Source organism: Grammomys surdaster, unplaced genomic scaffold (genome assembly GCF_004785775.1).
Source record: "Grammomys surdaster isolate TR1022 unplaced genomic scaffold, NIH_TR_1.0 126121, whole genome shotgun sequence".
NCBI lineage: Eukaryota > Metazoa > Chordata > Mammalia > Rodentia > Muridae > Grammomys > Grammomys surdaster.
Genome location: NW_021620929.1, coordinates 3976101 through 3989637, shown reverse-complemented (window position 1 = coordinate 3989637; position 13537 = coordinate 3976101). Strand labels below are relative to the sequence as shown.

At 43.3% G+C, this 13537-nt stretch overlaps 1 protein-coding gene across 1 annotated transcript in view; it reads left to right on the top strand.

The window, feature by feature from the left end:
* Positions 1 to 13537, top strand: part of Dock2 (dedicator of cytokinesis 2) — a 414603-nt gene that overhangs the window by 200668 nt on the left and 200398 nt on the right. The window contains exon 27 of the mRNA XM_028756478.1: positions 4069 to 4164. Within this exon, the coding sequence (XP_028612311.1) occupies positions 4069 to 4164 (96 nt within the window). The remainder of the gene's footprint in view (positions 1 to 4068; positions 4165 to 13537) is intronic.

The window sequence follows — 13537 nt, the reverse complement described above, 5'->3', positions numbered from 1 at the left end:
AAGGACGAAACTATATATATATATATATATATATAGTTTCGTCCTTAATCTTGTCTCTAACCTCAGTCTTTAGAAATTGGATAGGGGAAGACAGAAATTCCCAGAAGTACTTTGACCTGAATGGAAGACCTTTGGATTCAGCGAGAGACTGTCTCAAGTAACAAAGTAGTAAAATATCAAAGTAGAAAGTGGTTGAGGAAACCTCTGGCCACTGTAAGGCATAAGTATATATGTTCATGCACATACCAATGCATACACCATAAACACATAGATAGATACACATGTATACACATGCATACAATGCACACATACACACATATTCATATACAGATAGACATATATAAACATACATCATATACACACAGAAATACAAGAATTTACCATGGTTTACAACTCAGATAAAGTGATATTTATGTGTCCAGAACATTTAAATATTAAATATTGATCAAACCATAATCATTCTCTCATGTTCAGAAGTAGAAATGGGAGGAGACATGGGCCTGATGAGGAAGAGTGAAGCAGTCAACTTTCAAGTGAGACACTGAACAAGGAATACCACTGTCAGGTTCAAGAGAACCTCTGGACAAATGGCTAACTGCGGCGCCTATTAGCATACCAAGCACGAGCTGGCTTCCGGGCTCTCTCAGCATCCCAAATGCCTGCTTCAGAGTCCATGTTAGCATAGACTTCTGAGTGTCCCACCCCACTCCCTCCCACAAGTTTCTCCAGCTCACTGGCATTGCTTCCCCCAGCTTTTGGTTCCCTGACAACCCAGTCGTTTTGGCCATGTGTTGTCTTGGTCCCTACTTTTTTGTCCTCTCCCCTCTCAGTCCGTCTCTCTTTGTCTTTCTTTCACTCTCTCCCATCCCCATCACAGCCAGATCCAGCCTGCTGGTCATGTTCAGTTCACTTCTATTTCTTCCTACTCTGGACTCATCCAGATGCCTCTGGCTGTGCTCTCCCTCGTACCTACAATAAACCCTTCTCCTCAACAATACATTGAAGCAGTCATGTCCTCTGTTTATGTAGCCACCAAGTGGGTGGAAAAAACTGTTTAGAAATGGAACGGTGTAAACCTGTCATACATGACATGCTCATAAACACCAGAGTCACAGCTCTAGCAGCTGGAGGATTAAAGATGCCGCGATGAAGGAGAAACCCAGGATTTTGTTGTTTTTGTTTTAAATGACCTTTTTGGAAATTCTAAAAATCATACACATTTATAATTTTCATAAAAATTAATAACATTCTATATAGGTATCTACTGTAATTGTTCAACATCCCTTGTGTCAAGATAGAATTCTCAACATGCTGAAAAAAAATCAGGTCATCCAATTACAACCTGACATGTGTCAAGGTTTTACTTCACTGATGAAATGGGAAACAAGGCAAATAACAAATGAGCTGCCTAAAAGTGTATAAACCTTGGTGCCTGGAGAAATGACTCAGTGGTTAAGAGCACTCCCTGCTTTCTCAGAGGACCTACATTCAGTTCCCAGCATCCATACTGAGTAGGGTGACTCATGACCATCTAATCCTACAGCTCCGGGAGATCTGACACACTCTTCTGCCTTCCAGGGCACCAGCACACACATCCACAGAGACACACATAAATAAAAATAAAATAAATCTTTAGGAAAAATATATAAGTCCTGATCTTTTGTGGGAGAAGAGACAGAAAATTACCATCAGATCTCAGATAGGTGGTGTTAGCACAGAGTAATAAAGGCAGATCCTGCTCCAAAGCAATGAACCAACACTGAATGCTATCTTTCACACGGCGACCTCTCACCCCTGTGGAATTCTCTAGCTCTGTGGAGATATAAACTTTTGGCGTCTAATCAGCTGTGGACAGTCTGTCAGAACTGCATTTCCCGAGAGAGGCCCCTCAGTTGATTTTTTTATCAGAAATGCTCTATTAAAATGTCATGTAATCCTTATTTTGCTTTCTTTTCAAGCTTGGGGGTCTTTTTTTTCCCTCTCTTGCACATTTGCCATAGATATAACTCACCTTAGAACCCAAGGAAAACAAAGCAGTCTTACAAAATACCAACTAGGTGCTGTTCACTTCCTGCCTGCTCTGACCTGAAAGGACTTCCCCTCTTAAAAGAGGGTATTTTCATGAATGAAAGAGCAGCACCAAAAGCATTCACACCACAGGAGGATTTCCCAGTTAGTTTCAACAGAGGATTGAAATAAGAAACAAAGGGCACACCATCGGGACAGCTGGATTCAGATTGTGATTCAGGTATAGGTTCTCTTACTAAAACTCACCCCAGGGGTGATAAGGCAGACCAGTTGTTATACTGTTCCATACTTCAAAACACAGAAAACACAGAGGGGGTCAGGGTGAATCAAAAAGATGGGTTGGCCCCACCGTAACCTATCCACCCCCAGCTCTCTTCTTCTCACGGGGCTTAATCAGGGAAAGAACAATTAGAATCCCTTCCAGATATCATAGTCTATGATTATTAAAAGGAAAAAATATCACCGCAATTTGCAATGTGTTTAGGTTGGGTGGATTAATTTCTTTGCCCGGGCCATAATGGGAAGACTAATTTTGTCATTTCAATTACAAGCCACCATTTAGTTTGGGCCTGGAAGACACTTGTGTTGGGTTAGCCTCCACTTGCCTGGCACGGAACAATTAAGAGCGGCTGATTTGTGGTTGCACTTTTACAGCTTAGCACAGGTTTATCATCTTGAAAGTTTTCCATTTGCATATAAGCTATACATTCTTTGGGTGACATTTCCATATCAGCCAGGGTTTATATTATGCATTGCCTCAGACTTCACTTTCTGGTACGTGCAGAGAATCCGCAAGCTTGGCCAGGATGCTGATGCAGACCAGGGGAATGTTGAGGTGCAGGAGTCACTCAGCTCCTGACGTAGGAGGACACTTCAGGACTCTGGGGACAGGAGGGCTTGGTCACTAATTGATGCCTCAAATCAGTAACTCAAGTTTGATGTTGGCCACATTCATATATACAGAAGCTGCAAGACAGAGAGGAAAACTGATTTGCCCAAGGTCACCCAGCTCAGATTAGGAGAGGTGGGGCCCAAAGTCAAGTCCACCTGATCTCGTAACACTCCCCTAGATAGTCGTCACACTGTGGACTTTCAGAGAAAATTAGATAGAATGTCACAGTTTTACGCTTTAAATACCAAACTTCCTGAACAATCTAATTGATGCTCTTTGGACTAAAAAAAGGAATGGCCGTTTAAAAGAAGCCAGGTTCGGGAGGTCTAAAGGAAAGGGGGTACTTTTAATATCTATTTTGGTAAAGCAAGGAATGTAGTCCTGGGGAATAGTATGCTGAGTGGAGGTCATTATATAAATTTGATGCAATTGTAAAGGAATGAAGGAAAGATAAAAGAGTAATGAATATGCAGCATTGAAGATATTCTAACAGAAGAAAGATCAGAAGTCACAGAAGGAGCGAGAAGTTGCCCACTTGAAAACAGAGACTATATTCATCTTGACAAATGGGCAAGCCTCAGCAGTAATTCGAGATCTGTGACCCTGTCCTTGTTGCTCCCGAAAGTGAAAAAGAGGCAGACTTTGGAGCCAGACTGTTAGATTCAATTCTTCCCCCTGACTTCCTTGCTGGGTAACCCCCAGATAAGTTACTTCACTTTTCTGAGCTTCTATCGGTTCATTTGAATAGCGGCGATTATAATGTTGCTTATCTTGATGAGAAAATGGGTGAAGTGCTTGGCTGAGTACCAGGTGTTTAGTAAGTACTCTAACGATTTAGTACTGTAACCAGGAATGGCATATTTATGTGATGCAAGCTATAGGAAGTGATAAGACAGGGTAAAGAATTATAGAAATAAAGAAGTCAGGAGAGAGCCTCCCTGTCCCTCCTTCCCTTGAGTCTTGGGAGGACACAGGGATGGAGAGTAGGGGACACATGTCCGGAGAAAGACCGATGTCTGGCTGAGCTTGATGGAACCAGACAATTTGAGAGGCACATGATCTACATCTGGTCACTCCTGTCTGTGTCTTTGGGAGAGTGATCTGGTCCAGTGTCAGAATTATAAGTGTTGTCTCTCAATGCATTGTAGGTCTTCACTTATGACCACATCCAAGAGATCATGGTCCAGCTGCTTCGCACAGTGAACCGGACAGTCATCACGATGGGCCGAGATCACGCTTTGATTGTGAGTAGACCCTTCTTCCTGTCAAATAACCTTAAACTCTTCAAAGTTTCAGAGTGGAGTTTTCTGGGGGCCTTTGTTGAATGCCAACACTGGACATTGCTTCGTTTTATGCGTGAAAGATTGAGGTTTTCTCCCATCTGAGTTAAGAAGATTTGAGCACTAGCTCAAGTTGTCAAAATAAAGTACAACTTACAGTCTATCAAGTAGAGATACACCAGCAGGAGTGGGGTGTCACTAGTAAACAGAGAGAGGAGAGAGTGTTTATAAGAGAAAAAGGTAGAACAGTCCAGATCCTTGTCCTTTTTTGCTTGGCCTTGCTTAAGTGGTGCTTAGGTTCAGGGCTCTAAGAGCTTGATTTTCTAAGTGGCTTTATCATGTGAACTCTGCCTGTGTTAGGTCTTAGGTAGTCTACCAGACAGTCCATATATCCAGACACAAGGACTATACGAGGATTTCTGGTGAATAGGAACTGTGAAATTGCTTCTTATCTGCTAAAAGGAATCATTCCCCTCACCTCTGACAGAAGGGACACAGAGCTCCACCAGCATCCTCCTTTGGTTCCAAATCAAAGCCCATGCTTGCCTCAGGAGTCTCCACCCACAAGTACTTGTTTTACATTTCAAACCCCTGCCCTAGCAACCTGGCCCAGTTCACTTCCCCAGGCTTCCCTTCTCCCAGATACTCTTTGTAGTGACAAGAAGCCCCTCCTCCCCACAGCTATCTTCCCTCCTCTTACACATAACCCTGGCCAGGTCTGGTTGGCTTCTCTTTCTCTATGCTCTGGACTCTTCCAGATGCCTCTGGATATTTTCTCTCTCTTACCTACAAAAACCTTCCCCTTAACAGAACCATGGAGTGGTCGGTCATGTCAGCGTTTTCTTTATTGCATTCTAGTATACCCAGGTCAGTGGTAATTTGAGGGGTAATTTTTTCTGTTTTTTCTCTATTTTGAAGCAGGGAAGATTGCTGTTCCCTGGAAGATTGTTGTGTTAATGTCTTCCCTCCCGAATCAAAAAAATGAACAAACAAACAAACAAATCACCAACAGTGTGGCCTCTCCCCATCTTGCCTAAATTAGGGCAACTTTTGAGTTCCTGGTAGGGTTCACACCCAGCCATGCTTCTCTCCTGCTCAAACACGCTGGCAGTTTCTCATCTCAGGCAGGAGTAAATTCAAACTGCTGTCAGCTCTGGGGACCCCCTTCCCCCTGGTCATTCCTTTATGTGTTCCTCCTGCATATAAACAGAATTCTACTAGTTATCTGCAGGTGGGTTCTCTCACTGTAATCAGATTGGTCCAGGAATCACCTAATCAGAGAGGCTTCTTGGTCCTGATGCCAGTCTGTAGCACTGGGGTCCCTGAACCAGCTTCAGAAGCTAGAACATGGTTCTTTATCTTTCCCAGCAGGTCTCCTCTGGGCTTTATTTGGCTATTGTCTTGTTCTCATTGTGAGGACGGGAGTCCTGAGAAGTAATGTAAAAAAAAAAAAAAAAATCCCTGCTGTGTTTTGAGTCCCATAACAGCATTCAACATAGTAGATGTTCAATAAATACCAAATGAAGATATGGATGGGATGGATGGATGGATGGATGGATGGATGGATGGATGGATGGATGGGTGGGTGGATGGATGGATGGATGGGTGGGTGGATGGATGGAGTGCACCAAGCTGAGATGCTGATGTGTAAAGACCAGTGCTACTCAGCTCAGACTGACTGCTGCCATGTTAGATAGGATTGTAATAGTTAACAGAATTCCCACATCCCTGAGACAGGACAAAAATCATCCTGTACATTTTGTGATGGGTAACTATTCTTGGACATGGGTCTGCCGTGCAGCGTGGTGGATACCCAGTGACTTTCCACTGGAGAAAAATGATTTTCCCTTTCCTGGCAGATGATCAATTACAAATACTTTCCCGGATTGGGACAGGATTTGGTGTCTATGTCTCCCCTTCAGTACTGAGATTTAGCTGGCCTAAGCCTGTGAGTTCATGTGAGCACCAGTCTTGTCTCATCCAGAGGACACGGTTTCCTTGCAGTCCTCCACCACCTCTGACTTCCGAAGTCTTTCTACCTCCTCTTCCTCACAGATGTTCAGATCCCTGAACCTTGAGGGTTGAGGTTTGATGACGTCATCTCATTTGGGATGAGAGCTTCAGTCTCTCATTTCCTCGATGCTCATGGCCTAGTTGTTGGCCAACACAAAACAAACTCCATGAGTTTATGGGGGGAGGTGGTGGGGGATGGCTTTGTTCCATTTTGTTTTAGCATTTTTATTTGTCTATTTGTCTGTCTATATGTTTTGATATTCTTTCTTTTTTTAAGAGGGAGAGAGAGAGAGGAAGAGAGGGAGAGAAGGAGAGAGAGAGAGGAGAGAGAGAGGGAGGCACCACATGAAATTGGGAGGTGTGGAGAATCTGAGAAGGATTGGAAGAGGGAAAAGTATGATCAAAATATATTAAATGAAAAGTTTTAATTAAGATATACTATATGAAAAATTTCCTAACATTTAAGTACTGACAGATTGTATGATTCTCTGACAACTATGCTCAGCTTTCCAACAGCATACTGGCATCTCTGCTTTACTGTAGTTTAGGAAGATCCATGGTTGTGTTTATCTAATGACAGCCTACTTCATGGATACAGAGCCCAGTTTATCACATATGTTCTAATGGGAGCTGGAGAGAGTGTAGTCCCTAAAAGGAGCCTGAGTCCCACAGTCCTCCATGAATTTGCCTCTGTCTACTCCTCTCTACACCTGTTTATTTTCTCTCTAAGCCTGTTTACTTACCATGTGTTATATGCATCTAAAGAAGCAAGGCTAGGCTGGGAATGAGCCTGGTCTATGTGAGGCCCAGTATTCCATCCCCCATCATGAAATGACAGATAGATGACAGGCAGATAGATAGATAGATAGATAGATAGATAGATAGATAGATAGATAGATAGATGACAGACAGACAGACAGATATGCAGACGAAGATTTGGTGGCACACACAGAGTCCTGCAGTGCCAGGATCTCCTACCTCCCTGGGCTGCACAGCCTTGCAAACAGTTTGTCATTTTTCTCACTTAGCATCCTTCCAGAGCTGAAGTACCACCATTTCTTACAGAGTTAGCAGCCTCCTATGTGTGGCTCCCGGAGCGCACCTTAGATAAGCATTTTAAGACCTCCCTAATCTTTATTCCTTTCCTTTGGAATGGATCTGAAGGTGATCATCAATCCATTTGGCTCATTCTGTATATAGCAGGCTCTTACCTCCCTGCCTTTCCTTGAGAGCAGCAGTTCTTTAGAACAGGGTATGAACTGTAGAAAGCACTAAGTAAGTGGTCTCTATTGTTATTTTCCTTCTTATCTGGTCCAATGAGTCTCTGTCTGTCTGCATTATCAACTACAGCAAGTGATGGAGGAGAAGTTCTCATTCACTCCTGCTTCTTTTATGAGTCTTTTATACACATTCCTCTTGCTGTCTGGTATTCTTTGCCAGGACATGCCCCTACTCCCCACTGCTCAGCCGTTTCCCCACTGCCTATAAAATGGCTCATAAATACATTCAGATCAATCTCACCTTCTAGTGTCTGCTGTGGCCTCAACTACTCTTTCTTTCAGTCTTTCATCTGACTTTCTATCTAAACATTCAGAAAGGTCTGGGTATTGCCCGCATATACCTGGGTAGTACTCTTGCTTTCTTCACTGCCTGAGCATCTTGTATCATCTACCATGCCTTCCTGTGCCTTCTCAGCCTGGTGACCTCCTGCCTAAACCTGACAAGAATGTGCAACACCAAGCAGACTAGTTTTCATGCGTTCTAGCACTTTTGTATGGTTGTATGACCATCACAGTAACATAGTCAGGGTCATTCCTTTCTGCACCCTCGGTTACTTTGGGGTCACTCTCCATCCCTTCCCCTTTCCTAAGCAACTATTTGTATCCATTTGCCTCTTTGGGGGAACTTCAGAAGGTGAAATCACACAAGTTTGATTTCTCATGCCTGATTTCTTTCCTGAGCACATTCTGTAGTTCATCCATCCATATTTGGGAACATGCACGCTCTGTTTCCTTTTATTGCTGGATAATATTATATTGTATAGATGTATTATATTGCTGGATAATATCATATTGTATGAACATGATGTTTTCTTATCCATGTACTAGTTGGTGGGTTTTGGTACTGTCTTCAACTTTGGGCTATTATAGATTATGCTGCTGTGGTATTTCCTTATAGGTTTCGTGTGAACATATTTGAATTCCTCTTGAGTAGAAATTTCGTAGTGGAATAGCTGAGGTGACAGTATTTTTCCTAGGAAATTGTCCAACTGTGTTTCAAAGAGACTGTGCCACCCTACATTCTACAAGCCATGACTGAAGTGTCTGGTCCCTACATTCTTGCATAAACAAGACTGCAGACTCTATCAATCCTAATGTATGGTCTCACAACATATCTACTGAGATCTTTTCTTGTCATCTGCCCTTTGGTGGTTGTTGTGGTTTTGTTTTTTAGTCATTTTGTTTGTTTGTTTGTTTGTTTGTTTGTGAGCTCACCCTACCTCTTCTCTATTTCCATATGATGTTCAAGAGGTTGCGTTTGTCTGCCCAGTAGTTGATACATCTTCCTGCAGTTGCTGTGAGACACATCAGTGCACATCCTAGCCACACTGTACTCAAGTGCATGGACCCCCACAGAGTACTCACTCATCTCTTTGGCATTTTTGTGAGAACCTGGGCTATCCTTAGAAGAGGCTCCGAAGTTGTTTCTCTCCTACATTGGAAGAGGCCTGAGGGAAGGGACTGTTTTCCATTTGTCCCTTTATCCTTAGCAGAATGCCTTGTGCAGAGTGGGTATTCAGTACACACTCACTGAGTAAATTAAGTAGCTAATGAATGGGTGAAGCATTCCCTGGAAGGCAGGGGAAGCATACCCGTGTGTCTACCCCCAGATTGTCTTTTCTTTTTAACTAAGTGTGCTTTCAGCAGTAACAGCTGGAGACATGTTAGGGAGGAAGGGGTGATGTAAGGCTGGCTTGTTCCTAATTTCTCTGTCCCTTGGTCTGGTCCCAGAGCCTTGTGGAGATGCTGTTGCAAGCTAGCCTTTAGTCCTGGTGACTCCCATTTGCTGATTTAACTACAATGAAGAGAGAATTGAATTGGGAACAATAGAAGATAGAAGGAAACCCCAAAAGGTGTTTTCTTAAGACAGCTCCAATTTCACAAAAGGGGCCTTTCTAGCAATTCCAAGAATAGAAAGACCTCCTTCAAAGTAAAGAGAACTATGGTAGAAAGTAATTGCTCAGGGGTCAGGGGTCCCTGTCTCAGTGCCCAAGGCTCCAATTTAATTTCAAATTGCGATTCAACAAGGAGGAATCATCCCCATTTCACCCATCATTTTTAATTTTCCAGACATGATTTTTATTGGCTAGTTTCCATTGCTTGGGAATATTAAACAATCAATGTTTTTGACACATGCCATTTGTGTCTAGCGCTTCTGAAATCCCAAACAAGACCTTGGCTTGGGAGGCAGGGGGGATTGCAGCATGCCTCTTTCTATGGGGCAGACAGAGGCTCCTCTGTCTCAGCACATTGAAATTGTCGTTTGCTACAGACCACTCCCAATTTTTCTGTAAATCACCTGTCTGAACAATGGATTGTTGGAGAGGACAAATGGACAAAGGAAAGTCTATAACAACTAAAATCAAGGATGCAGGAGGCCTGATGCCTTTCCTTTTCTCTCTGCCAGATTCTAATCGACAGATAGCAGATTGTTTATTGTAATCCTTGAATTACCAAGGAGCTTGACTTTGATGGTGAGAGGGTGTGGCTGGTGACACTTGGTTAAGGGAGACAGGGAGAAAGGAGAAGGGCTCCACACTCTCTCCGCAGAGAATTATCAAAATGTGCAGCATCTTAACATCTTGAAACCTTGTCTTTTGTTGTTTCCCTAGCTTTCAAGTCAGGGTCATAAAGCAGACTGGGCTGCCCAAGCCCACTCTTGTTGATTGGGTATGTCTTACCTGAAATACTGTTATGAAAATGATTGCAGGAGCTCCATGTTGACTCAGTGGGAAGAACCAAATTGATTAGCCATGTCTGTCATAGTGTGAACTGGTCAACAATGATATATTGGAGATATTTATAAATATTTCATATCGATTGCAGTTATTGGTGTTTCCATTCTAACCTAGTCTAAAAGTGTTTATATAGCTAATATTCTCTTCTTTGTTTCCTTTACGAAGGCTGATTTGGGTGAATTGCAAAAAAGAAATGATCTTAAAGAACCACACATTTTACCTGGTAGCTGTTCCTATGTGAAATGTGCCAGGTTCATATCCAGTGCTTGTATCCAGTATATAAGCTGCACCTTGATTTTCTGCGGACAAAAGGCAGAGAAGATGCTGCCACCCGTATTGTGACATCAGGTGTACCCTTCAGAGATGTTAGTCAGCACATGGAACAAGAAAGTTTGACCCAGTGGTGTGTAAACCCTGTCTTGAGTTCTAAGGCAACGGTAGTTACCATTCTGTCCAAGGCTAGACATTATACTGCAAATCAGAGAGTGGAAATACCATATTTAAAGTCACACACCAAGTGGCACTGAGACAGGATGTGAACAATGTCACCAGAGTCTCCCTCCTAGAGAGACACTGTCCCACCTGAAGTTTGCAGATCAAGGCAAACTTGCAGGCCTGTTTATCCCAAAGAAGACTGGCCTCTCCCCTTACCTAACCCAGGCACCCCCACAGCAAAAATCAACCAGAAAACATGCCCACTGCCCGGAGTTCTGGGAAGGAAAGCGATCTGGTAATTCTGTTGAAACTGGGATTTAGCTTTTATTTCGGGTAGTTAAAATAAGCCTCTGGGTGATATATTTTGGGCCTAATTACCCCGCTTTTCACAGAGGAGTCTTTGGAGTGATTAAATAAAGGTAACTGCAGTTGGCATTCAGAGCAGTTTGTTAAAAAGGAACCAAGGGGAAAATCTAGAAGTCACCCCCACCCTACTGCTTCACCTAACAGGATTCCCGGAAAACCTGTGTCGAGTAAGCTCTGACTTCACATTCTAGTCATTCTGGCAGTGCTGAATGGGGACTCCAGGTGACCTGCTCAGAGCCACAGCAAGACCCTTGGTGACACACCCTCCTACCTCCAGCTCATTGTCCCTGGAGAGTATGTACTCCACATACAGTGTTTGTCATTCATTGAGCAGATATTCAGCGGCAGGCAGACCTCTTCTACTTCACCTGGCTTCCATCAGTTACATCTATTGTATAGTCAACAGCTGAGGCTCATAGAGGTTGAGTGACTTGCCCATAAGTGCACAGCTTGCTAGTAGTGGAGGAGCTAAAGTCTAAAACCCTGATGACCTTTTAAGAATTCCAGCTCTTAAGCAGTGTGCTGAATACAATACTTAGCCTTTTAGCATCTAAAGGAACATGTTAGGCACCAGTCTCCTTAAAGGTCCCTAATGAGCATCTTGAACTCCCAGCTGCCATTCTGCCTCAGCTAGGAACGAATGAGATATCCCATGTGATGGCTTTTCAGAAACCTCCAGAAGGGCTTAGAATTTGTGGGTATATTTGGATGGCGAAGACATCGTTAGAGACAGTCTCCTGAATTCTGGTAATTAAACTTCAGAGCTAAAATTAGGGGTTGGGGGAAGAACCTTTTGTTTATTTAAATGTTTATTTTGTTTACTGGGGAGAAAGGGAAGGAGCAGGCCAGCTTGGTGGCAGAGTAGGCAGCTGAGATGAGATTCCTAAGTGCGGAGGTGGTTCCTCCTTCACTGTCCAGCTGCCCATCTAGTCCTTGAAGACCTTCCAACTGAAAATGTTTCTAAGCCAGGATTGGACCACCATCTCTGTCTTTGCTGCCATTGCTACATCTCCTAAGAACACATGGCCTCCCTGCTTATCCTTTCCAGATTTAATCTTCCACCAAAGGGCTCCTCTAAAGAACTTTTTGGATGAGGAAGTATCTGGGCCTCCACAATGCTGACAGATGGAGGCCTAGTTAAGTGGGCCCTCTGGGAACCTCATGTCTATCTGTCTCTAACACAGTGTTTCCACACAATGTTCCCTCTCCGTGTATGCATATGTCTATGTGTGTGTGTTCATGTGTAGGTATAGTAATTTTTATACTTATGTATGTTTGTTTATTAGGGGGAGTAATAAATTTCTTATAAGAAAATACCAAAAATTATGCAAAGGACTTGACTTCAGGATGGTAAGACAAAGGTGACATCATTAGCTCAGAATGGCTTGGTTGCTATGTAAGCTGGTAGAATGGGGAGGAACACAGGCTCTATGTTTGGAGCACAGCACTTTTATATGGAAGCTCATAAATGCATATTAGGGAATAATTGGATATACATGCATGCACACATGTACACACATACACATATACACACACACACAGAGTCTTTCAACTCTCAAGGGGATCACTGTATATAGGACAGAAGTCACCTATTAAAAGCTGACGTCATAGAACTGAATCTGGGTCTTGAATATTATGAAACCTTTTGGTGGGTGGATTAAAAAGGCCAGGGAATTCTAGGTAGGTGCAGGCCAGGGAACTATAGGTGGGTGCTGGTCAGGGAACTCTAGGTAGATGCAGGACTCCTTGCCTGTTCTGTCTTGTGGTCTTCCATCCCTTAGGCATCATCTTTGGTGACCTGTAGATGTTGAAATTACTTTATTTCCACAATAGACTGGGATTTTCTTTTTTCCCTATCTGTGTTCCATAGCAGACTGTGACTCCTGGGGGAAGGATCTGTGTCCTCATATGGTTGGGATTCCTGTCTCCTTGTCAAGGACTTCAAGTGTAGCAGATGCTCACTCCAACCTCAGGGAGTGACTTAATGGAAAAAGCAAACCAATCCAAAGGACAAGTGGATGGTGAGATTTTTAAAAGGTCTGACTTGAAAACTAGGTGAGAAAAGCTCTGTTTCATGCCAGGCTTCCCTTTAAGGACCTTCTATATATAAAATTCTACAATTCTTCCCTAGCCCCATGAAAGGGTTCTTTTTGACAGATTGGAGACGAGCTTGATTCATCCTCAAAATCATCTTTCTGGTCCCACATCAGCCTCAGAGATGGGGAATTGGAGGGGATTCATTGGCATGCCTCCTCCTTGGTCTATCCATGGAGCAGCCTATGCAGGGATGATGCCCTGTTTGATAAACTGAGGCTACTATTACTACCACCAAGGATTTTCCCCATTTGACTTGGGGACCTTCACCTTGGGGTCCGCAGAACAGGTCAGCTTCAGACCTGGAGAAACTGGTATCCCAGTGGGATCATCACTAGCCACACAAGAACACAACTGTCAGCACCAGAAAAGGGAGAGAGAGAGAGAGAGAGAGAGAGAGAGAGAGAGAGA